We start from the raw sequence: 26882 nt of genomic DNA, 5'->3' as shown, positions 1-26882 counted from the left end.
CCGGAGTTTTGACGGACGGCTTATTTTAGCTGTAGTGATTTGCATCTACTTGCATGACTAATAGCTTTTGTAGGCTGTAATAGGTGCAGTTTTCTACGCAGTAAAAAAAAAAAACAAGAAAAGAAATTTCGGAATGGCGCAGTCAGATAGACGCCGTCTCCATGACGCGAGGGAGTCAGGTTCGATTCCCACCACCTGAGGCGTTTCTTTCTCTTTCACTTCACCCACGATCATCAACATCGTTGGAGAGAGTTGGCATCTTGCAGTGCGTTTTCGCCATCAAGGAGACACAAAGCTTCGCTTTAAAAACCCAGAAGCGGGTACCAGCCTATGCACAGCCGTAGGGGCAGCTTACGATAGCCACCAGCGCATTTTTGGCGGCTGATGATGGGCGCGCTCAGGAGGCGCACCCTCCGCCCTCGGCTGCGTCAGCGCATGCGCACCACCTCGCTGGTAGCCCGCGGGCACTATCGCAAGCTGCCACCGCTCAGCGCATATGCTGGCATCAGGTTCTTCGTTTCTGTTAACACCATTGACGACTTTACATGGTACCCACGATCCCCGCCACACTAGGTAATTAGATCACTCACAATTCCTTAGCCGGAGTGTCGTGCATACCTTTGTTTCCCTTTTGAATTTCGCGCCTCCACCCGGAATATACCCAAACCTCGCGAACGGAGGCATTGCGTAACACTAAACCCGCGATGTTTATTGAGCAAGCAGAACTGTTAACATGTCCGCCTGACCCGCCGCTGCATACTACGCCTGTGAGCAATCGGCAACGTCTGAGGGGCGAACGGAACCGTCGAAACACAAACTGCAAGCCGGGAGGACGCCAAAAGTATATATATATATATAAAAAAAAAAACGGTGTCGTCGGCGGCGTTGAACGTGAGCAAAAAAATCCCGTAACACCACCTTGTTGCCGTCGCCCCAACAGATGACGTGCAAGAGCGGAAACCTTTCACCGCTCAGAAAGCTTTGAGGGAATGCGAACCCGGCCTGAAAACGCCATCGCGTTCGACGCACAAGGGAAAAAATTAATTAAGCGCCCTGCAAATTTTTCCAAGTCACATTATAGCTCGCGCGCTCACACTGGGCCGGCGCAAGCGATAATGTGACTTGAAAAGCTTCGGAGCGCACCTTTCTTTCACGGACATATGTTTTAAGTGAGATCAAAATCAGGCGAATTGCCGTCCACTTACAATTATTTTCTAGTTGGAGCTCGGCCAAGCATACCGTCACTGAAAGCAACAGTGGCGGCGCAGCTGCTTCGCTCCCCCATCTTTGTTCGCGAATTTGCAGAACTCAATAAACACACACACACAAAAAAAGCAGCACTGCTGACACCGCCTCGAAGAGACGATAATAGTGTTTACGCCGTGTTGCTTTTTGTACGCCTTTCATCCGCCGACTCCTTTTTTTCTCTCTCTCTCTCTCTCTCTCTCTCTCAGACGAACACAACGCACCGAAAAAGGTTGCGGCCGGGCAACAACGTACGCAGCACGTTAGGCAATAAATAAAAACACCCGAATAAATAAATAACGGTTTTGCTTCGTCGCGGTTGCGTCGGAGGGAAGGCCGAGAGGCGAACCAGCTAGCGGCCAAACACTGTCGAGGCGTCGGCGGAGGCAACGTTAGCGGAGCACATTTTATCGCGATCAGCAGCCAGCGCTGCCTGCGCATCATCGCTCACGGCCGTCCGACGCTCGCCTCGGCCGCATTCTTGTTCGCCCAGGGGGAGAAACCCGGCGTGGAGGCTATTTGGCGGACAGGAAATGGGCGCCGCTTTCCAGCGCCGCGATCAAGGAAGGAACGGAACCGCCGCCGAGGCCAGTGTTCGAACCCGCAACCTTGCGCGTTCGAACGCCGCCTGAACCATGAGGTGCACACTATGCAGACCTTCTCACCGATTTGTGCCAGTTGGTAAGCGATAAACAGAGCCTCGCAAGCAAGCCAACCTAGGCAGACCTCTCGATATCGACCTTTTTTCACTTTTGTCAACCCTTTTGATCACAAGCGGCGCTATCAGGATGATCAAGGTGCGCATGCGCAGCACGGTCCGCAGTATGCTCATTGCGCAGAAAAACGAGTACTGCTGAAGCAGTAAATAAACTTGTTTTCACGCATACACACCATCATTATTTCGACATTACGGCTCACTGCTCACATGAATGCAATGTCAGTACCCGTTTCGGGCGTATAACTGACTGATCCATTCATTTCATTCGCTGTTCGAACTCCATCCACATTATTAACGAAATCGCCTGCCATAAACGTGTGGTAGCGCCTAATTCGCGATATAGAGTCCACAGGTGTTTTTTTTTTTTTTTTTGTGCTGCCCGTGCAGTGGGGCGCGATGTCCATTCGTTCTAGCGCCCTCCCGCTCATTCTAACTGCGCTTAATTCGAACAATTTTATGGTCCCCTTCGAGTTCGAATTAACGAGCTTCCCTACTGAATTATGGGAATACAGAGTTCATACGGAGTATGATGCCCACAAGCGCCCCTAGCTAAAGTGAATATCAGGTTAATAAACTGGGGAATCATATTCATTCACACAATAAGAAGGTTTGACACAGTTTTCGTGTTTTCATCTTCAATAATAAGCACAATCACGCTCGGTATGTTTTCCGTAAACTCCGTATATACGGAAGTTAATACGGACAATGATTTTGCGGTTCTAGTAAACTTACAGACATAAAATCGGTGTCAAATTTTTCGATAAGTATGCAGTATTTTATTTTCATGTGTTTCCAAAAAATATTTCTTATTTTGTGGCAGCGTTGTGTCATTCTAGGAAAGTACTCCGTATTCCCATATTTTTAAAATTTTATTTAGACAATACTGCAGGCCAGAATTAGGCCCAAGCAGGAGTGGAAAGATAAAAACATAGCATATCAGGCAAAATGTAATTATACAATCTCTATCTTAGAAAACACCAATAAAAATGGCAAACGGCAAAAAAATTTCTACATGTGAAAAAGCTGATCAATTGATGCATGCAGATTAGACGAAGTGAACACAGAGGCAGGAAGACTGTTCCAATCGGATATTGTTCGCGGGAAAAATGAGTATTTATGAGTGTTTGTGCGGGCGAACAATGGGGTAAATTTAAAGCGGTGGTATTGCCTGGTGGGCCGGGAAGAAAGACAGGTCAGATATATTGATGGGTCGATGCGAAGTTTGCGGTTTCGAAGAGCGGCAAGGAATTTTAATCGGTTGATTCTTCTTCGGGATTCTAGCGTTAGAATTCCGTTGTTCTGCATTAGAGTGGTAGGGGAATCGTGTCTTTGATAATGGTTATAAATAAACCGAACAGCTTGCCGTATTTCCGTATATACGAACCTTTCAGGAGGGTTTTATTGCAATATTGTAACTGATCCACGTCTATTATTATTAAAATAGACGTCGAGCGTAATATATTTTATACATATTTTATATTCTTAGCATTTAATATTTTATATTTGCAGTAAAGGTCCGGTACAAGCTAAGAACGACCATCCTAAAACTGTTATGGGCGACGAAACTGCATAAACTCAGCGGGAGAATTCGATGCTCACGTCTTATTAGCATCGCGATCGCAATAACAAGTACCGCGTCTTAGGCAGGTACTGTCCGCGGAGTACACGCTGAAACTTTACACCGAGCGGACCGCTGCGGACTAAACGGAAATTTTTAACGGACCTGTTTAAACTTGAGCTTGGTCCGGTGGCTTTAGCAAAAAAAAAAAAAAATTACCAAGAGCCGCCTGTAAAGGATGCACCACCGCGGATGGGATGTTATAACAGTGAAGCCGACTTTCGCGCCAGCTCGAGTGTGAGCACAAGGGGCATACGTGTATGCGCAGCCCTACCGTCTTAAAGGTGATAGTCGTTCTAGGGCTACTAAAACGCAAAAGAAAATGGCGCAGCTTGCACTAATGGTGCAAGGCTGAGAAACAGCGGAGCTCTGGGTCGACCTAGCTTCTTCCGGTTCTGCGAGGGCTTAGCCAAGTTTTGTTGCGTTTTGAGATGTTCTTGCTAGACCTAGGCTAAGTGATGAGGGGTGAGGCCAAGTTTTCCCGGATTTTGCGAGGAGGTTCCGGTCGGTCCCAGCGGGAAACAAGCTAGGTCGACACTACAATTGCACCAATAGCGCAAGCCGCGCAATTTTCCCCCCTAAACAGCTCATTTCAACGCAGCAAAGAACAGCGGGGTTTTCGCAGTAATACGTCTTCTTGTTCACTGCCAGCGACGAGTGTTTTTTGCGGAAAAGATTCAAAATGCAGCGGTTACTACGAGCCAGAATGACCCAGTACAAAAAGAACCAAAAGAAAAACTAAACAAGGCTTGCGAAAGAACAGTGGTGACAGCCCAACAAGAAATCACAAAAAAAATAAAGAAGACTGCTTTCGAAATTAGCCAGGATATTGCAACAAAGTCGAAAGCACGTGTTTCACATCAACAAGCAATGCTAGAGGGGAAAAAACGACGAAATTTATTCATATATGCACCCTTCCTTCCGTCCAGACTTATTTTACATACAGTTTTTTTTTTTTACTAACCTACAACACGCAGCAGTTAGGAAAGCCGCGCTATAGAAGTGGTATCGTTGCATTTCAGAACAGCGCTAAAGAGCAGACGCACACAGTCAAGACGCACACAGTCAAGACGCACGATAATATTGATTAGTATTAGAACTGGCTATGCGCAATGACTTAATCTCTCTTGGCCCGCCCTTACAAACCTGCAACTCCGAAACCGGTGATCGTAACGTTTGGTAGGCGTGTCGAAGTAAAGTCGTTGTGTCCCTGTAGGAAAGGGCATACACTCACCCTTTTCAAAGTGAAGTGGCCGGTGTTTGCAGGGGTTGATGCTCTCTGAATCAAACACTGACACACCTTCCCGACTGCCCCTCGTACAAGCTACTACGCGACACGGGCAACTGATAAACAACACCGTTTTTGATACGCTCCACAAACGGAAGGGTATACGGTCCACGTCGCATTTGCTCATCAATCTGCCACTTCTGTTTTCAAACAAGTGCTCAACAACAGGGGACAAGCGACTGAGGTTTGTTTTGAACAGCGTTTACACTATATTCGCTGCCGATCTTTTTTTAAACAGCGAGACAGCCCATGAACGTATAACTGTCATTTTCATCTTCCTCGAGTGGCTGACCTTTTTCCGTTCCAGAAACGACTTAAAACACCTGGCAGCTCTCCCGAATGTCAATGAAATGAACCCGCTCGTGAATGGGCAACCTATCCTAATCGGGCAGTATAGATGACACGCAAGCCCGAAACTTGGAAGATTTATCATTGTAGAACTGGCTACGGGGAACAAATGCTGAAACGTACACTTCCGAAACTACCCAACTTTCGCAGTAATAATCAGGTATACTTGGAAATTATGACAAAAACAGCACTGAAGGCATTTTTTACAGAAGGAAACATGAACTTAGGCGATACGTAACATACTCTACGTTAATTATTCTGTGCAGGTGTACATGTACGCGTGTATGTATATTTGTATGCATATATGTATATATGTAACTTTATGCGTGTGTACATGGTTGTGTGCCTCTATATATCTGCATATTGCGTTAAATCTGGTATAAAGACCAACATGTAGAATGAGAAAGGCTGTTTTTCTAGTGATATTTTTGTTCAAACAATCAAGTGTTATTTATTGTATTTGATAGTGTATAATTTTTATTTTTATGTGTGCAAAGTGTATGCGCACGATGTATTCTGCCCTGTTTGCCGATTTTTATTTGTATTTGTTCGTATTTTTCCTCAATGAGGAGTAGGAAACTAGTCAAGCTGTTTTTTTCTTTTCTTTTTTCTCCTCTTTTTTCCCAGCTTTTCTTTTTCGATCTCCCCCATCAATTTCCGATGGAAAATAAAGGAACTATAATTATTATTATCCTTCCAGACTCTATAGCGCAACACGTGACAGTTAGATTTTAAAGGGACACTGAAGTGATATGTAAACATTGCGGGATTACTTGCGCAAATTGTAGTCCGGAGTCCCCAGGCCATGTTTCGACCACTCTAGGCGCGTTTACGCGATTTTATTTAGTAGAAAAACTAATTCGAAAACGCTGTCCTCCTCTCTTTACGCTCGCCCATTTTCTGTGGCGTTTTCGTGTGACGTCAGGAGGGGATGAGCTGGCAATTGGCTGCGCCACGGCTGCGCTACTGCACGGCTCCCCGGCCGACAGAGCCAGTCGGCCCAGCGTTTCGTCCGCCGGCCGCCGGCGGGTCGTCGCAATCAAGGAGGTTAAAAAAAATTGCTTGGTCGCAATTCGTTCGCTTAGTTGAAACGAAGCCAGGACACGTTTGTGAATGGAAGAATGTGCCTTTCTTTACTTGGTTTGTTTGTACACTGTATCTAGCTCCAAGTCAAGGTCGCTTCACAAAAGCGCTGCACATGCGACGCTTCGCTGACTGGTACGCCAGTAGGAAAATATAAGGCCTCTTGAAGGCGGGACAAGAGTCAGCGAAGTCAATATAGGTACTAAGCAAATAAAATCAACTGATATTTTTACCGTACAGCGTAAAACTAGGGCGCGGGAAGCACGTTTTTGCGCTGGGCGAACAAGCACAGCGGTCAGCAGCACGACTACGCATCTGCGAACGCTTTTCCGTCTACGAAATGCAATTGCTAGACGTGAGCTACTGTGGAAACTCGGGCGACGCTTACTGCACGATCGCAGTACAACAAATAGTCACCTAAGCGGCTTGAAATGCCAAAACTAAATAAAAGTGTAAACCGGTTGTACAATATATACCCTATATTAGCAAGGAATTTGCGTCCGCTCCGTGGCCTAGCGGTCTGAGGCGCTAGGAATACACGGCGAATGTTTTGCGAGTGACGAGTTCGAATCCCCGCGGGTATGTGCTTTTTATTTTTTTAAGTTAACTTTTTTGTTTTCCGCCGATGTTTTCTATATTGAGTTCACCTTTTTTGGGGCCGCAACGTTCATGGCTACACGAACTAGTTCACAAAACGCGCGCAGGCTGGCACTGGCGCGCTAGCGAGTTCTCGTTGGCGTGCTGTTGCCATAAGCACCGACTGCTTGCAGGCAGTGGGCACAGGCCAGAATGAACAGACCCTTGGCCTGGTGCGAACACGCTTTTTACGATACAGGCATGAGGGAGGCAAGCTCCAAATATGGGGGAAAAGCGCATGACATTTGGGCGTCTGCGGGTACGCGGAGGGCGTTCATGCACTGCGTAGGTCTCGGCTAGTGAATGCTACGACTACAAGCCGTCCTGGGAGGCTTATCTTGTGCATTTTACAGCCGACAACATGGCAGAAGCGCGGTACGATGATTACTGAGATATTGAGAATGCCCATCCAACAAAGCCATTGGTTATGTTTTACAGAACCGAAACCGAAACCGAAACTTGTGTGATTGCTAACCTTGGGCATCGTCCAATCACGGCGCCCCTCCTCTCAACGTCACAGCCTTAGTTGGTGCGGCCGCCGCAAACCGCGCATGGTAGTTTTTCTTCTTTCGCGCTTTGTAAAATAATTACCGATTTGTCAACCGTATAAACGATGAAAAGTGTGCTAATTTGAGCCAGTCTACGCAGTGCAAGCAAAAACGGGAGCTTGACAAATTCACTTCAGTGTCCCTTTAAGGGTGCATACCTAACAAAGGATAGGGCAACGCTGTTCCGAACAAGCTTGGAATGCGAGCATTTAACATTCAGAAGAGGCTTTTCAGATCTGGGTGCGTACACGTAGCACGTGTGGCTAGAAATAATAAGTTACATATAAAAGCTGCAGTTTGCTTCCCGTATCTTCAGAGGTGCGATTTAAACCACCGCCATGGGTCCCTGAAGCAAGTTGAAACCGAACGGCGCACAGCTACCGAGAAATAAATACTCACCAACGAATCGGAAGAGTCTTATCCCCTCACCCTGCAGCCCTGTTCCAAGCTTCTGATTTAATTGATGCAGGAAAATAAAACTTAAAATCCGAGAAACTTCTGACCCTGTTTTGGCCGTTAACGGCAACGAGTGTGTTGCTTATATGTAGCAAACAAGAAGTTCAAAATACAATTCCATCGGCATTTCAGAGTGATTTCAAACGCCGGCATCATCATTCTTTTGAATGCTTGTTCATGTCTGTGATGATTTGCCCCACCGGGCGAGCCCTAGCCCAAGATCCCGATCAGTGCAGCGAACCCAATGCATTTATATCTAATCAACCGAATACCATATGTGAAAATTGTATTTTCACACAAGTCGACAACACAATAAATCACGACGAATTATGCCACACTGCGCCTAAATTTGCCGCCTCGTGGGCAACTTGTACGCGCAGATCGTTCATCCAGCCACGACGGGCAGCTTGCGTCCTGAAAATTGCCGGCGGTGCTGACGGCAATTACAACCTGCTGACATAAGACGACAAAGGTACAGTAAACGACATATTGGGACTTGGGACTTAGCGCCCCAAATATACATCTACTAGACCACCTGTGAATGACACGCACCACGACGACGGATGTCCTTCGTGTGCAAGTGCAATACAGGTAGGAAGCACCCTTGCATGTTTATTTAATAATCCACTAGCGCAGTATGCACACACAACTTAAAAATCCCGCCAAGGACTCGGTTCCTGCTCTAGTGACACGAGTTCAAATCGCGCACGAACCCAATTTATTTTCTCTTTACAGCAGCTGCAATTTTTGGTAGCATTCGTGCCCGACGCCGGTAACTTTTCGCGTTTGACGAGAAATCTAAGGTTGTCGTCTTAAATAAATGGGCTACTTCTATCCGGTCTATACGCCAAGAGCTGACTGTAGCGCCCGGACAGTGCACGTATTCAAAACTGCATCGTATCGGGCTCGGCAGTATCGGGTGCACGGCGCAGACCCTCTACGGAAACATTTCGACCCTCGATCGATAACAGCGCCGCGCCGAAACCGCTCCCGGAACTTGTCTCGCCTGTAAGCCCCACCCCCCCTCCCTCCGCTTACCTTTAAAAACCTTCCACAGCAACGAAACAGCTAACCCATGGAGACGACGCTAATGTGATTATTTAGCGTTGGCCCGGCTTCTGCCACCACAACAGCTTCTGCCACCTTCGTCATAAATTGCCGCACAATAGTCAAGTTGCGCCTGAAGAAGAAAGTGTATGACAGCTGCATCTTACCGGTACTCACCTACGGGGCAGAAACTTGGAGGCTCACTAAGAGGGTTCAACTTTAATTGAGAACGACTCAGCGAGCAATGGAACGGAAGATTATAGGTGTAACATTAAGGGACAAGAAGAGAGCGGAGCGGGTCAGGGAACAAACGCGTGTCAATGACATATAATTAGTAGAAATTTAGAAGAAGAAATGGACGTGGGCACGGCATGTAACGCGAAGGCAAGATAACCGTTGGTCATTAAGGGTAACAGAGTGGATCCCCGGAGAAGGCAAGCGTAGCAGGGGACGGCAGAAAGTTAGATGGGCAGATGAGATTAAGAGGTTTTGCGGGGATAAGTTGGTCGCAGCTAGCACCTGGGCCAGCATAAATGGGGATCTATGGGAGAGGCCTTTGCCCTGCAGTGGGCGTAGATAGGCTGGCGATGATGATGATGATGAGTCAAGTTGTAATGGTTTTCCTCGCTGGTACCTCCGTCTCGCTCCCTTCACCACACCACAATTGTGTCCTTGCTGTGGAACACCCTTTAAAGGGGCCATGAAGACAAAACACAACTTTGTTCAATTCTTCGTTCCAGCAACGAAAGACGCCCATTAACCGAAAAAAGCAATAAATGTAAAAAAAATCTTCGAATTTCGCTCTACGGTGACGTAGTATCGACAGGAGTGACGCAATACAGCCCAGCACTAAAATATAATTACCAATGTGTTAACTGCACGCTGGCATTCACGTGACACAATCAGACGCAACAAGAAGCCCCACTACAATCTCCCAGGCACGTTTCTTGGCGGTAGCTTCGTTCGGCGGCCGCCAATGGCACAGTCGAGATTCTGTGACGTCAGAGAGACGTCACGGTGGCGGATGAGTCGCCCCTGCTTTGTTTTTGTAGCGTCAGCTACACTGGCCGAGGTTGAGCAGTTTCTCGTGGAGCCCGAAGGGCCGTGGGGCGCAAGCGCGAGGAGCATTGGATTGGACTGGATTGGATTGCATTGCATTGCACTGCATCGGAAATCCAACCCAATTGCAGTACGGGTGTTTATAAAATTGGGTCTGCACATTCGGCGGTCTGCGCATTCCAGAGGAGTGAGGTCATAGCCACGGCAGACGCACTGGCGCCGGCACGTGCCCAGCTGTGCGCCTCCGTTGCGCAGTAGCCAAGTCTGACGCTGCGCCGGAGCCACTTGATAACCGTTTCGCGTGGCTCCTGGAAGGCCGTGCTAAGCATGCGCAAGGAGCAGTGACTGGACTGGACTGGACTGGATTGGATGGGATGGGATTGCTGAACCTTAGCTCACGCTACGTATATCCTGGCATAGCCGAGCTAACCCACTGCAATTTTTTTTATTTTAACTCGACTTTGTTCGAAGTTTGCCATAAAATTGGTATCACTGCTATGGGAGATAGCAGTCTTTTCAACGAACCAAACTTGCATTTTGTCTCCACGGTCCGTTTAGAGACAAGCCTCGTGACCGTGACACGTACACGATGAACCGGCGACATTGCAAAAAAAACAAAAAAAAATACGGGGGATTCTCAGAACTTCCCAATCATGTGAAGGCGACTGGCTAGTGGAACCTTCTGTCGATTCGTTGTTGAACTTTCTTCTGAGTTTCGAGGCAGCACCCGTCGCCACTTGCCCAGCCCCCTGGACAGCACCCTCGAAAGCTCGACGTCGCCAAAAGTTCGCACAACGCGTTCCATGAGTACAGAGATCTATCTGAGGCTTTCCCCTAAAAAAAAAAAATTAGCGCGCACGGGACCAATGGCGACGCTTTTCCGGAACGAAGGAGTAGGTGGTAAGTTGGCGTAGTCCGGTGTACAGCGCGTTCCACACCGGCACACACTGGTGAATTCCAATGGCCTACCGGAGCCCTCTCGGAGCAACTTTTTCGCTCCGTTTGGAGCAAACATGTTCCAGTGGCAGATCGGGACAAACCAAATCCTGTTACAACGGCAGATCGAGAGCGCCGTTGCAGCAAATGTCGCTCTGTGGAGCAAGATAAGTTGCTCCCATGGAGGAAAGAATACTCAGGAGAGGCCCCTAGCACCCCAATGCATTGCAAAAAGTGTGGAGGAGGTCACGTGATTTTTCTTGAGCCCATGGACAATGTTGCTTACTTGTTTACAACTGCGGCGACCAAATTTGGGAAAATAGAACGGACAAATTTTTAAGGCGCTTGGTATGTGGGTGCTTCGCTACGCTTGCAAACCAGCGCAGTCGCTTCGACAAACGTTTTTAGATTAGGCCAGTTTGAAAACTCCGCCGTCGGAGGCGTCTGCGTTCGCCATAACGCGAGCCTGTTGCTATGACGACGACAAACGCTACTTTTAAGAGCTGAAAAATCGTCCTTCTATCTCAAAAACGAAGGCCGTTTTTCGATTGAAACTTTGGGTGAGGGTTAGAATTGGCAAATTGAAGGCGAAATGAACAGCTCAGAAGATGACATCGCACCGAGGAATTAGCCGAATTAGCGACGAAGCTGTTTTAGCTTCAAAGCGGGAGGGCAGGGCGACACCAACCGAAGACAGCAAAGGATGATGGGAAAGAGTGCTGGGCTCCATGGGCTCAAGTCATGGCGGGACTCGGCTTCACAAATGTGACGTCAGGGCCTCTCCTAACCTTTTCTTTCCTCCATGGTTGCTCCCGTGAAATCGGCGGAGTCGGCCGGAACTCGCGGGGGCCTTCTCTTCTCTCGTGACATCAACGCCGTCTGCTTCCCCTCTACTCCCCTCTTTTCAAGCCGCATGGCGAGCGCTCCGGCAAATATGCGCAACGACCACATTCACAACGGGAAGATATAGATGCTGCACGCCGTGTCGCGTGCCTGCAGCTGCTACTTAACGAAAGCGCCAGCTGAAACTCGGAATCTAGTGTCGAGGAGCCCAGCTCGAAGGACGACTGGATGGACAGCGTATAAACGTGGCTTCGGCGCTTCTGTCTTTTTGACTGCCTGCAAAAATGCCGGCGAAACTTTCGCCACGGGAGCCGTTGGACACCGTCGAGCTTACAAAAAAGAAGCCCCTTTTATCGACAAAAAGCAGACGAAGCCAAGGATAAAAGGCTTGCAGGGAAGCAGACGCTTTGCGAGGGGCCCGACGTAAAAGCTGCCGGAAAATTCCCGATTCAGTCATGCTTCGGCATTTGCTCCGGCGGGAGCGCGAGTGTTGCAAAGGCAGTTTCGGAGCACCCGCTCTTCGAGGGAGCAGCATGCTCTGCGGCGGTGCTCGGCGACCGCTCCCGATCTGCAATTGGAATTCAACATAAGGCAGCGCGCGTTGATGGCAACGCAGGGTTTCGTCCGCACTCCGCCAAGTGTTTTTGCGACGAAGTGGTCGCCTTCCCCCGACTGTACCTCCATGATTACAGAGCGTTCCTGGCAACTTCGGCCTCGAATAAGGACAACTACAGGCACATATCGCAGTTTAGGTTCAATGACCTCGTCACGCCACGGCTGCTGCCGTCTCGCGCAAGTCGGATATTTTGCGGCGTCGGCTCTCGCTTTCGGGATTGTGCGAATTAAACCGCATTTGGTGCACGCAGAAAAGTTGAACTATGCCGCGGTTGATGTTCGCGGGGGAAAATACCTGGAGAGAGGGGGGGAGAGGACTAAGCCAAGTGTGGCAAAATGGCCAATCTTTTTTTTCTCTCCAAATAAACCATTTCAATCAAACAACAACTGCAACCACTGAATGTCAATCGAATAACTTTTATCGCCATTTTTTTCCCTTTTCCTGTCCCGTTCTCTTAGCAACGAGGGGATCGAGATATTCGTCCTGCCTCTCGTTGTACTCCACCGTGCGTATACCTCGGCAAAACTAGGCGCCACTCACTCACACTCAAACAGAAAAATATATTTTTACTAATGCACTCACTCACACTCACACTCAAGTCAACAGTCGCCCTCACCGCTCGCACTCACTCGCACTCACGCTCACTACGCGCCCTCCACCACTCGCTCTCACGCTCGCCGTCACCACTTTCACTCGCTCACACTCACTATTCGCCGTCACCACTCGCACTCACTCGTGCTCGTGCTCACCGCTCGTCGTCTCCCTTCGCACGCGAGTGTGCGCAGCAGGCTCTCCATAAGTCATGAAACCGAACAATATTAGTGCATTACGGCGTCAAAAGGCCATCCAAATCACATTCCTAAATCAACACGCTACCAGAGGATTAATTCTAGGGTGTCCCGTTGCAGGAGCTCAGTGACGGCATATTTCCGAAGCTAAAAGTCTACACAGCGAGCGACTCCTGCGACGAATAGCCAACAGCGAGTGCAAGATAATAGTGGCACTCAAAACGGCAAGCCCCGCAAATGGCGCGAGTGCACCCGCGAGTGGTGAGCGGGGCTCACCGCGCGTGGGACTCGCACTCACACTCGCCAGTCCAAAACGATATGGCGAGGCTCACTCACCACTCACTCATGAGTGGTGAGTGGGAGGTGCGTGAGTGCACTCATTAGTGAGCCTGCCGACCTATGACCGTGTGTTTCTCTCCTTCAAAAAAATTTCCCCGCATTTCCCCGAGGGGAAGAATGTGAAAGTGCGAATGCAGGAGTTGAATTTGCGCGGTTCGGTAATGTTCGCGAAAGAGAGATCACACACACACACACACACACACACACACACACACAACTACAAAGAAAGAAAGATGCATTTATTCACAGACACCTATTTGTGCTGTCGTTGTACTTGATTGCTAGAGCGGATCTCAGCTTTGAAATTTCGTGTCAGTACTCCTTTAAGCGGGTGCATTAGCCCTTCTCACGCCCGATTCCTGGCCAATCCCCCACGTGGGTATGTGCCATGTCAGCGGCCAGGCAGCGCGCGCCCATCTCCCCCCGTTGCCTAGGAAGACGAGGAGATTCCTGGCCAATCTCCCACGTGGGTATGTGCCATCTCCCCCCGTTGCCAAGGAAGACGAGGAGCGCGCGCACCCGCAGCTGTTGCTATGTGGACGGACGGCGGTCAACGGAATTCAGGGTCGCTTATAAAGTGCATTCGCACTTAAAAAAGGTCGCTGCTGCCTATCGTGGTGGCAAGCTATAACGGGAATGAACACCAGAGCCCTTCGGTGGTAGGGACGTAAGGTGTGGAAAGTTCAGTGATCATCTTGAGTGTGGGAACACTTTATTTTTATTTTTTATTTGAAAGATTCCAAGAGGTGAAAGTACATTTACACATAAGGTGGAGGGCAAAAGGCTACAGCCTGACGAGGCCCTCCGTAGAAAGGCGATACAAGGACACAGTTTGCAGTGGAGACCACGGCTAAATGGATCGCACTGGGACATTTTTCGGGTCACGGTTGATTATCTGGAATACGGTGCCGGTTGATAGCGTTGTCGGATCAGTGCAAGTTGTGGTGTCATCGTAAAAGAAGGAGGGGGGGTTAGGGGTTAGGGTGGTTGGGGCCGGCTGTGACGGGGTGTTTAATTTCCCCATTCCCTAACCCCGCCGATGCATCCACCCTCTCTAATAAAGTTCTGTTATGTTACGTTAATTTCCAGCTCCTCTGCCAACACCCCGCGTGGGTACGTGCCACAGTTTGCGCCAACCAAACAACCGCACAGCTCTTTCTGAAAACGCTCATGTGCTCGATATTTTGGCGAAAACGTTAAGACCCCCCGGTGTTCGAAATAAATCCGGGGAAGCCCTCCACTACGGCGCGCCTCTTAGCCCAGGAGAGTAGCGTCGGCGCGTTAAGCCACACATTCAATCAATCAATCAATCAATCAATCAATCAATCAATCAATCAATCAATCAATCTGGCCGAAGCCGCTATCACAGCTTGTATGCCTGCTAACCGCGCTGTCCGGTCGCCATATTACAGCTGTGGCAGTGATTGAGAGCACAGCGCCCGAAACCCGGCCATCACCGATGCTGGCGAAGACATCGCGGGGCGCAGATCGAAGGGGACCGGAGACTACGACGATCGTAATGACGACGGCCGGTCGATGCCGGCGCGGCAATACCGTTAATGATTGAACATTAAAAATAGAGCCGTGAGCCGTTCTCGGCAAACATTGCTCGGCGCGGTTCGATGCGCGCGATCCGCTTTTGACCGGAGATTGAGATTGTCCCGCGCATGCAACCGCTCTTCTTATTCTAAAATGTTTACTGTAACTGGGAGCGGGCAGCGATGCGGGCGGAGACAAAGGTTGGCACTGCACGCGAGCGGACGCGGCTCGAGTTCCCGCAATTCCGTTTCGTAATTAGCGCACTTCCTCTTCCGGCAAGAGAACAGGATTGCTTTTCCGAGTCACGCGCGAACAGAGCACGGCGAGGATGAGGAAGAGGACGGTTCAGTTCGGTCACCGGTCCTGCGCTTTGAAGAGTTATTTTGAGCCCACCCGCATCACATATTCCAAATGTATACAAGACACGGACGTTCAAGCAACTTCGTTCAAGCAACTTCGTGGCGATATTTCCAGCATAAATTCGAGATACAAATTTTAAAAAGTTCTTGAGAAATAGATATGCAATGCGCTACCGGCATCCCCCACTACATGCATTCGCCATGTATCTTTACGTACTTGGCTTGCCCGAATTCGTTGTTCCCTTATTTTGCTTTCGCTTTGACATGTATTTTCTTATTGTATTCGGTTTGTGATGATTGCCAGGCTCTGCCACTCAAACCACACGTGGCTTTAGACTATTTGTCCCATTTCAAACACGAAATAAACGATCTCATCATCATCATCGCCGTCATCATATACGTCCGGGCAAGTGCACTGGCACTTCGCGGGAACCAGAATTCGGACATGAGAGAGATAGTGAGGAAAGAAGAACGAGTTGTGACGATAATGATGATGACGATGATAATGACACGCGAGCGGACAGCTCTTTCGTTCGAAGCCTGAAACATGTCTGCCATTTTCTTTAAGGCGAGAATTCAGGTGCAGCGTTCCGGTTCACCGCAGTTCTTTCAGAAATGATTAGTACTCCGGAGTTATTCAGCCTAGTGCAATGACTTTTCGCGGAGATATAATGCTGAGGGCGAAAGACTGCTCTGTGCATAGTTTCGAAATAAGAACATTGCTTTACCAGGCTCTTGAGCCATCCAAACTATCCCAAATGAAATGCATGGGCAGTAAGTTTGGACAACACAAGTTTTCCCGGTTCTGCAATATATTTGTCTACGGTGTTCATGTACGAGTCGACTCCTTGCTGAAGCATCACGCTTCTCCTATGGTTTCTGAACGGTTCGCTTTTTTGGCGGGAAAGCTGGTGACGTTCGCGTGCCTTGGCTTGCTTGGCTGCAAACTGGACAGTATACGTGCAGCAGGTCATCTTATTAAAGCGAAGCCTGCTATGCCTCACTGGTGGCGTCGAACTGCAGGAAAGCCAACTTTACATAATGGGAGGGCACACGACGACGACGACGACGGTGATGAAACGCGAAACTTTCTCCAGAAAGAAAAAAAAAATGCTTCCCGTGGTTGGAAATCGAAGCTTGGTCCCTCGCGTTATAAGGCCGACGTCTATCCGATTACGCCCTTCCGACAAGATAGAAACATTTCGGATTTTGGGCTTCGACTTTGAGCCCGGTTGCACGGGAGAAAGCTTCGCGTTTTAATTATCATTTTAAAAAAGGGTTTTTTTTTTCTTTTTAACGCCCGACTTTGCCCCCCCCCCCCCCCCCCCTTCATTTTGATGAGAATTGCGTCGCTTCGTGAGAGACTCCTTGGCCCGTCACCACCTCGGTCGCTTCAGTCCCGCATTCCCCATTCCAGCGCCGCGCCGCATTCACGCCAAGCGGCGCGCCGCACAGAAACATCCGCTCCATGGATATAGACACACGCCAGTCGTGCCTTCAAACGATGGCGGCGTGACCGGCAGTCGCGGAGCCTCCGGGCACTGCAAGTTTAGCCGTACTCCAGGAAATCGATCTGCCGAACACATTTGATCAGATGGAACGCTCCTTTCTGTTTGTCCTGCTCTACCAGATTGGAGACGCGGATGATTGAATGGCCCGGAATCGAACCGAGGTCGCGGCGGCTTCTATTCCCGCGTCCGGCCTGCAGCCCGCAGGGTTGTACACTGTCACCGATACTTTTCCCGTTTTAACCGGAGACGCTGCCCACTGCCGGTCCGGTCCTTGGCAGGAGGGTTAAGTTACTGCGCGTCCTCGCGTTGCTTTAATCGCGGACTGAAGTAAAGCGGTCAGGATGGCTATATCCGGTATCTGCGCCAGGGCTGAATAGGCTGTACCGCAGGCCTCCAAGTTCTCCCAGCTATTTCGGAGAACGGTGAAGCAACAGTACCCGCAATATCGGTGACATTTCGGGGGTAGGGGGGAAGGGGGGGGGGGGGGTTCTAACGAGCCGACGCTACACCTGGGGCGCTATTCTTGAGTTTGCCCGCTTTGGAAACGTCCTTTTTGCATCAATTTCATAGTTACGTACTTCCGTTTGTAGGCCGGCTTTGAGTTGACTTTTGCGCAGCCTTTTGTGTAAACACATTTTAAACAACTAAATCTATTTTAAACTATCCTTGCGTATTTTTTATGTATTTTGAGAACCTAAACATGGTAAGATTTTTACGATAACATGACGCAGTTGAAAATTTTCACCACAAGGCGATGAATGTCGACAGATGGCAGATGTAACCAGCAGTCTGGAAAGCTGGTGTGCGACGGCAGGCCAGGGACGCCTGTACATTCTCAGAGTCTTCGTTCTGTTATGCTGGGTTTTTTTTGTTTGTTTGTTTGTTTATGTGCCTGAGTGTTGTCAAGTGTTCCCTTTTGGTGTGCCATATGTTTGTCTCTTTCGTGCCACGTTATGTGTTATGTTTTTTATGCATTTCTCGCTGTTTGTCCTGGCTAGTGTGTGCACGTCACACCCACCCGATTCAAAGGGTACAGCCCAAATATCATCATCATCATCATCCTGTGGCAATAAGGAGTAAACAACGCCAGAATTCGCCACATTTTTTTTTTTTTTTTCGCGCTCGGACGACGATTTTTATGCGAGTGGTCGGAATTTTCGTTCCTTAACCATACGTGCCTGCTTCGCCTCATGTCTACGAACGTTAAGCTCTGGTATGTGTATTTGTCAAGTACCAATAAAAGTTTATAAATTGCATGCCGAGTGCTTGTGAAATTTTGGTCATCTGCTCAGCAATTATCTACTGGCATTTTACATTCAGCAAAGATTATACTGTGCCTGCGATTGTATTTTTTCCTCTGTATTTCTTGTTATCTTATTTTTCCCACATTTTACCTGGTGCTATGTGGTGACAAAGATGTAAATTTTATTTGACTACATTGTGCTGGTGATTCTTGCTTGTATTTTATTTCCCTTTTCTTTCTTTTTCTCTATCGTCCCGCTACTGGGCTTTTGGGCTGGTCAAGTTGCCTGGGAGCAACAAATCGTCCGTCGTACTGTTTTCCTAAACTTTACGAGAAAGAAAGAACGTAGTTAAGCTCGCAGACGATCGTGATGGCGTCGGCGCAGATGCACCGGCTCACGGAGGGCTGCGACAGCGATATCGTTTCTTCGTTACCGACCGCTGACTGAAAACCATCGGTAGCGAATAAGCGAAGGGCGCATATCACTTCGTCCTCGACACTGAGCCCACGGTGCCGCCGGCCAAGTTTGTCTCGCAGCTCGTCGCCCAGCCACCGCACAGGCCTCTTCGAGAGGCTGAAATCTTTTGCAGGCATTTAGAACGGGTCAACACTACTTTTTGCCCTCCTGTACCGCCAGCGAGCCAGCAACAAGTTGGCGAAAAATCGTCTGCTCCAAATCGTCTGCTGCGAGAAGCCGCGGCTCAACGCAGTAGCTCTGTGCTAGCGTTGCGTCACATCCGGGTGTTCGCTTCTAGCCAATCAGAACTCGCCTCAAACGGACACTTTCGAAACGGACACGAAGCGGACAGAACTTCAGAATACCGTCCCTGGGCTATAAGGCGCGCCGTAGTGGAGGGCTCCGTGTTAATTTCGACCTTAGTAGGTATCCTTAACGTGCACGGAGATCTCGACACATATGCCGCATTGCTGCTTTCCGCATCCATTTGAAAAGCAGCCACCGCGGCCGGGATCAAACCCGCAATGTCCTTCGGGATGTGGGTGACAATTCCCCGTCGCGAGCCGCGCCAGCGGCGACCGCGTCTCCGTTGGAGACCACCAACGAGCTGATAGCGGAGAACACGCAAGAATTCTGCTGCAGCCCTGAACCGCACGGCGACGTTGCCTTCTTGACAAGAGCGTATACATGCAACGCTAACCAACGCTGTCGCCTCCCCTCGCGTGACTCAGCGTCAACTTAGTAGCAAGTTTATCCTGAACAGGACGGTCTTCCTCTGGCGTTCCTTGTGGACTGCGCCGACCTGTTTTGAAGTTTGGAGGGCGAAGGTCTTGTCCACACGGAGCTCTAATGAGCCGTACAGAGCCCGCACGTGAATAAACACTCCTGGGAAGAGGGTTCTCCGCGCGCCCGTCCAATGGCAGAGTTGATTTATTGATTGTGGTGTTTAACGCGCCGACGCAACGCAGGCGATGAGGCGCGCCGTAGCGGAGGGCTCCGGATTAATTTTGACCACCTGGGGATCTTTAACGTGCGCCGAAATCTCGAACACACGGGCGTTTTTGCTTTTCGCCTCCATCAGAAAAGCGGCCGCCGCCCAATGGCAGAGTTCGACGAACCTTTCGCTGTAGCTCGCATCCCGACAACCTCAGCACATTTTAAACTACATTTCGCGGGAATGCCGCCTAGCAGCCAATCCCTGAAAACGTTGCAATGATATTACAAAAAAAACCACCACCTGCCCCCTTACCCATGCTGCGGATAAGGTGAAGGAGCGTCCGCTTCCTCAGGCGTATGCTCGCTCCTCTGCCGATTCATTCCTTTGGGCGAATGTAAACAGCTTCGCGTCGGCTAGGAGGAGCGAGCGCTTAGTGTTGCAGGACGTGAGCAGCACGAGGACGCGGGTTCGATTCCCGGCCGCGGCGGCCGCTTTTCTGATGGAGGCGAAAATCAAAAATGCCCCCCTGTTCGAGATTTCGGCGCACGTTAAAGATCCCCAGGTGGTCAAAATGAACCCGGAGCCCACCCCTACGGCGCGCCTCATCGTCTGCGCTGCGTCGGCGCGTTAAACTCTACAATCAATCAATCAATCAATCAACGCACGACGTGATCAAGTCACGCTCACTAGTATGCACGCGTGAGACGGGAGTTCCCATCTTCCCTACGAACTGGTTCATTTTCTCTACACTGGCATTCCTTGCTTTTGGGCCGCGGGTCGCGACTTTCCATTTCGTCAACCGTACAGAAGCGGCCATTCCTTCTCGGCGCATCATCAATTAAACGCGGCGATAGCCTGCACACTGCCGCTAACGAGGAATCTAAAGCATTTGGACATTTAGATAGAAATTTGTCGACCTGAAAAAGAAAAGGGAAATAAACACGCAGGGTTACGGGGGCCCAAGCCGGGCCGAAGGAAGGTCCAAGATATTTGCGAGGAAATTCTTCGCATTTCTTCCCGGAGTTGTATACACCTCTCGAAAGGCTCTGCCGACCGACTGCGTGACGGCCGCGTATATACCACAACACACAGGAGCCGCTCGTTTCGCGCGGTCGAGTCCAGTCAAAGCTTTCGCTGCCGACCAGCGCGCGTCTATTCTCGGCCGCATTTCTGATGGGCGCCAAATCCGAAAACACCCCAGCAGTGCGGCTTCGGTGCATATTTCAGAACGCCCGGCGGTGCAAGTCAAACCAGCAAATGGACTACGGATCGGTCTCGCCATATTCGGTAGCGCGGGCAGGACACGTTCTTTACGCGAGTGTTTTGGGTGTTCGCAAATATATAAGGGATAAGTTTCCCTTTTTTTTTTTTCGACTCATTCATATTCTGTCGCGAAACTTAATGTTCGACTTTCGGACATTCAGTCGTGGCCGGATATTTGAATTTGTTTTTCGAAGATAATTCACGGGTGGTAATACTTGAAAACGAAACACGCATATTTCGGTCGGCATTACTGCCAGTTTCGTTGCCCAGCACGAACCTTTTCGGCTTGTGGCCCGGCGCGAAAAGCGCAGCTCTTCACGCATACTGCCATGCGCAGTGGACTGGAGGGCTCGTTGCCGTATATATAGCCCCATCGGAACATGACCGTATACGTGTATGACGGCGTGATATATATATATACAGAGGTTAGTTGCACTGCTTGTTCAACAAGCTTGCAACGAGTAGTACTACTAAGTTTGAGGACGATAATGTCCTTGACGACCAAGACGGGACAGAAATCGCGCAGCACGACCGGCTGGAGCGAACCATGTAACCCCCTCCACACAAAAACCTCACGAAAGAGCAGGAAAGCCACCTATCAGGGGTACAAACGAATGCGTTTCTTCCTCCGACTAGAGCCCACATGCTTGCCCCTACGATATACTCCTCGCAATGCCATTTCTGCGAGGCTCCGGTACCCTCTACCGAACTATGGTTCACTGGAACAATGCCGTGTTGTGGTAAGAAACCACACCTACCCCTCTACCCTCCCCTCCCCTCAGTAGTTGCAGGGGGCATAGAGTTTCATACGATCATAAGTAGAGAGGAATCGGACGCTGCGATTGTCCGCCGCGGTGGACGTGATGGGTGGAGGTGAATTCGGATTGACGCTTGGTGGCTTCCGGGAGGTCGTGCAGCCTGTTTCTCTCTGGTCTTGGTAATATGCGACATGTTGGAAAAAAGCGTCAGGAAATACGTTTTCATTTAAGATTAATGTCCACGAGCGCTGGCGCAGCGCTTAACCGAAGTGTTCTATGATCGGGCAGGTTGCCGCAAGCAGATCGAGCACGGAAACACAAACGACCACGAATTATGGCACTATTTGCGGTGAATTTACCCGCGAATTAGTTGTTACACCTACGCTTGTTACCAAATGCTTGAAGCGGTCACTCTTTTCGTGCGAACGCCTGTTCCTACAGCGCAGACTGCCGGCCGACATGAATCCAGGTAAAAGAATGCCATGCGTTCAGGCTGAGGTAACTTCTTCAAAGGTATGCGGTTTTTAAAGAACACATTTTTTTCTTAATAAAACAACTATCAGCACCAGGACTTTTACAAATAGTTCTTAAAGAAGATCCCACCCCGCTGTAGTTAGCAGCAAACAGCGGGCGTATTCCGCGAACCTCCTCGATTCCTCGTCTGCCCTTTATATAAACACCCCATTTTATATCGTACAGCAACGTTATTTATCAACTAACTTTCTATTGCACAGTGTAATTCGTAAACAACAAACCGCGCAGTGAGTGTTTTTCTTGCGAAAAATGCAATATGCGCGGCCGTAGCCACCTTTCGAGCCCACGCAATCCGGTTCCACTTCTACCCATCATTCCCTTCTAAACGTAAGCAAAGCCTCAGAGTCCGCGTTGACATTAGCGCCAGATTCCTCTCTCGGTACTGTATGAAACTACGGCAGAGGGCACTGTCCAGCTCGGACGCTGACGACCAGCTTTGGCTGGTGAAGAGAGCCCAAGAAGTCAGACGGTCTCAAGGAGCCCTGGAGGAATAAGGACACTTTCCTCGGGTTAACTGCTGAACAGACGTTTATTACGCTTATTCCTCCTCCTCCTCAAGGTCATTGTCTTTCTCAAATCAACTCTGCCGACCAAATTGAAAACCAACGGTTCTCGAAAACTGAGGGGAAAAGAAACGCAACAATTTGGCAACACAAACAGCGCCTGTAGAGCGTGCTCTCACTGTAGGACAACCATGCATGCAGGTGCAGCCTGATTACGAAGAGTGCTTTTTTTTTTTGCTTTTTTTCCTCTCGTACCCAAAAATTTACCGGCGTAATCCTAAGCCACAAAAAACAAATAGATCTGATAAACACAACCGTTATAACTGCGAATAAAAATGAGCGCCCCGCGAAGCAAATATACTTCTTTTTTTCTGAACTTTCGTGCACAGTCGCGGAGGAAAAAAATCAAATGGTAACCCACCTGCGCCAAGCTACAATAGCGGTCATCAATTACCGGCGCAAAGGGCACAATGCTTGAAAGCTGCTGGCCACGGATCTCAAAAAAAAAAAAAGAGAGAGAGAGAGAGAGAAACACTTGCATTATTGCGCACACGGCGAAATTGAAAAAAAAAAAAAAAAAAAAAAAAAAAAAAAAAAAAAAAAACCACCAAACACTCGGATTGCTACAAAAGGCAATGCCCACTCGGGTCGACGGCGCTGTTGCATTGTTCGGACCAGGAACAGCAGCGGAACTCTAGGAAGCACAGATGCAACACATTATCGCACAACAACGTGCGCTACGGCCAACCAGTGTACGCAGCTGGAAAAAGGGCGTTCTCCGGCGCTTTCTGCTCCGGATTGTTTGCCTGGCCGGCGCAGTTCGCGCGCGATTATTCCGCGAGTACGAATTAGCTACAAGACAAAGCACGGGGGGATTTGGATGCGCGCTCGCGTAGTGCCCGACGCAAATAAAGTCGCTCGCACGGAAGCGCTGACGCCGAGGTAATTGAAAATTATCGACTTAAATGCCTAACGTCGAGCGCAAAACTGGCGCCGCGAGTACCGTGACGGGGAGGATGGCGTAGGTCGTGTGTGTATATATTTATATATATATATATAACACGGAACTTTAACGGCTTTAAGCGTGAATGGGTAAGTGGTGCACTGACACGCATACGTGCAGACTGTCAAAATTTTCTAAGGTTTCTGGGCAACAGAGAATTCAATAAAAAAGCTGTGACCAAATTATTTTATGAGAGCGAGAAAGAAAGGTATTATCTTCTGCTCTCTGACATAAAACGTTTCAGCGTCGCTCGAGGAGCGCACTTTGATTTCTTTAGAAAGAACACAGCATTTTTTTTTTCAATGCACCTATTGCGAAAACTGAAATTGGAGAGATAGGACGACCTACTGTCGTTTATAAATGCTTCAGTGGCTCTACGAGGACTGATTTAGCCATGAGGCCCCGGCAAATTTCTGGAAGGAGATCGGATGGTGAAAGCTACTACGTAATGGGTGAAACAAACCTATGACAGGGAAATAGTACGCTATAAACCACGTTCATAACTAACGCACGTGAGCTCGGTGATTAGAAAACTAACACTGCAATTGCATCCACAGAAGAGCGGGCAAATACGCCTTCTTCCGATACACGGTATGCTGTTTGCAAATGGCCTGCCTGCTAACATAAAAAGTGAACTGCTTTATAAAACCTCCGTTGTAACAAAATACCGCTCCATTCGAAGTGTATCGTGGCCTTTAGTGCTGTGTATAGAGATAACATCATGCCCGTTTTAAACGAGGCATCGCTTACAACGAAGCCACGAGGGCTCCGTTATAGCGCGAATTTGCCGAACAGTCATGGACAGATTAAATGCAAAGACGAAAATATGATCCAGACGACGCAAAATTGGAAAAAAAAAAAAAAAAACTGTTGATGGAGGTCAAATAATGGCGCGCTGTTCGTATTTTTGGAAAGACACATTTCCCGACTTTGTTGCTGCAATTAAGCAACGCGTCAGTTCGAACTGCGTGGAAAGAAATCGCGCTGCTTGTGTGCTCTGGTGGATATTTTCGTGATCGCGTTTCCTTCGTCCCACAACTGTACGCGGGTGCCAGATATAGATTCGCTCATACGCGCATGCTCGATTTCCAAAGAGCGAGGGGAAAGACAAGAATAAAAAACAGTGATGCACAATACAACGCGAGTTGTTTGACAAACATGCAGCGCCTTCAAGCGCAGTTCGTAAAAAAATGACGCCTGAGCAGGCACATACGCAACATGCTAAGCTGTAGCATGTTCCCGCCGACTCTCCCTTTGACGCCGTGCTTCCGGCAACGGAGGCGAGCGCGCACGCGATGGAGAATCACGCAACATCGATCACTTATTTCGGCCGCCGCAACACTGTGGCTTGCACGAAGTACGAGCAGGGCGGCGCGCTGACGTTTGTTTGAGAGGCCGCTGGGAATTTGCGAGACCAAAACGGAAGGCTGAAACGGGACGAGAAAAAAATAAATAAAAAGAACGGGTAGCACTCAGCCTTTACAGCAGCGACCGCTGAAACTGTTCGGGGCGATGACAAGAAGCACTGCAGAGCGGTTCAGTTGACATTTGTAGATATCCGGGGTGAGTTGACGCTGAAGCATTGCGCAATCGCAAAACAGAGCAGCCGCGAGTGTTAAAAAAAATGTCAACGAAAACAAGCAGCCCACTGGTGCATGTGATTGTCTACAGCGGCTGGGTGGCGATTTCTTGCGCGCTCTAGGCAGGTAGTACACCTGAATGCGGAGATCGTTGCGAGTGGCCTGTCAGTGCATGCACCGTCGCATGGCGCGCGTGCCCGGCGCCGAAGCTCACCTTCCGGCAGACGATCTGGTTGGGGTTCTCCTCGTTGGCGGCAGCGGCGGTGGCCGAAGAGCCGCTGGCCTGGCTGTTTCCTCCTCCTCCCGTGTCCGTCTTGCGACGGTACGCCATGGCCAGGCGCTCGTGCGGTGCCACGGTGCGGCCGAAGTCTAGCCTCGGGGCCGTCGGGGCGACGCCGAGGCGCGGGCCATACCAGCGGGACCAGCAAGCTCGCGGGCCGCGCGCGAGCCACCAGCGCGACGCCTGCGGCCGCCGATCCAGCACACACACACTCAGGGTCGTCCACTGGCCGCTGCTCCCCCTCACGCCTCGTCCCAAGTCTCGGCGGCCCGTCGAGCGCGCGGAGAGACCGCACAGGGAGCAGCGAAAGCGCGCCGGCGGTTTCGGAAGCCGGTTAGGCCTAGCGGGCCCCCGGGTCGCCTCTCGGAGGGCGGCGGAGTCGACGGCGTTCCGTGGGCCCCGCCGGGCGAGCGCGACTGCTTAGGCCTAACGTTCGCTCCCCATCGCGCTCCGGTGGGGCCCTTGCTCGCAGCGTCGTCGGCGCACGGACGCAAGCCACGGGAGGTGCGGCGGTCGGCGGGCAGCGCTGCTCCCGCGAGGCCGAGCTGGCGGCATTATGGTCGACGGCGGCGGCGGAGAGATCGCGCAGGACGTCCGTGCCACAGGCACCACCGTCGCTCGGCCCACAGGTCCGGTGCGGCGCTACGGCGACGGAATGCCGGCCGGCGGCGATTGTTGCGGGCCGGGGCTATTCCCGGGCCGTTAGCGATGTCCGCCGCCGCATTTCGATGCCGATCACGCACGACACACACGCGCTGCGCAAGGAAACATGCAGAAGCGAAACACGAAGCGGGCCCAAAGCCAGCAGCTGACCTAGCGGCCGTTTACAAACAAAAAGCTGCAAAACCGAAACAGTGCGCGCACGACCAATCGCGAGACGGATGGGGCTGGCCACGTGACTAAAACAAGCCGCAAGTAGCTGCCGCCATCTGTTGCGTTGCTCAGGAAGGACAAAATCTCGATCAATTTTCTTTTTTTGCTGCTGTTTCTGTTGTTTGCTTAGGTTCACAATTTTGCTCACTTTGACCAATGTTCTAAATTTTCAGCGCAAAATATCCTTCAAAGGTGGTGGTCTTCAACAGTCGGGGCTCCCTGTTCCCTAAAATGCCCTAGTTCTTTTTCGTGACCGAGTGCCTTATAAAATTTCAGGATTAATAATACCACTGCCTTAAAAAACAGCATTAAGGCTCTCTTCTTTCAGTGTTCGTTTAAACGAAAGATAATATGCCTTTAAACATTTTCATGCCTCAGTAAAGCTCGTGCCGCATAACGCAAGAAATAATACAATTTTGTACAAAGGGTTACGGCACCAACAAAAAAAGACCAATTATATGCCCCAAGTATTGT

At 49.8% G+C, this 26882-nt stretch overlaps 1 protein-coding gene across 4 annotated transcripts in view; it reads right to left on the bottom strand.

The window, feature by feature from the left end:
• Rsg7 (Regulator of G-protein signaling 7) overlaps positions 1-26386 on the bottom strand; it is a 92993-nt gene extending 66607 nt beyond the window's left edge. For 3 of the 4 annotated variants that reach the window (XM_077682035.1, XM_077682039.1, XM_077682036.1), the window contains exon 1: positions 25470-26385. In XM_077682035.1, coding sequence (XP_077538161.1) covers positions 25470-25586 — 117 coding nt within the window. In that variant the 5' untranslated portion in view covers positions 25587-26385. Of the gene's footprint in view, positions 1-25469 lie in introns of all 4 variants that reach the window. The other variant, XM_077682038.1, reaches the window with a different exon arrangement.
• Positions 26387-26882: the final 496 nt, after the last annotated feature.

This window comes from Haemaphysalis longicornis, unplaced genomic scaffold (assembly GCF_048455015.1).
Source record: "Haemaphysalis longicornis isolate Haplotype H1 unplaced genomic scaffold, Haemaphysalis longicornis Haplotype H1 scaffold_8, whole genome shotgun sequence".
Lineage (NCBI taxonomy): Eukaryota > Metazoa > Arthropoda > Arachnida > Ixodida > Ixodidae > Haemaphysalis > Haemaphysalis longicornis.
This window is presented reverse-complemented; position numbering and strand designations above follow the sequence as displayed.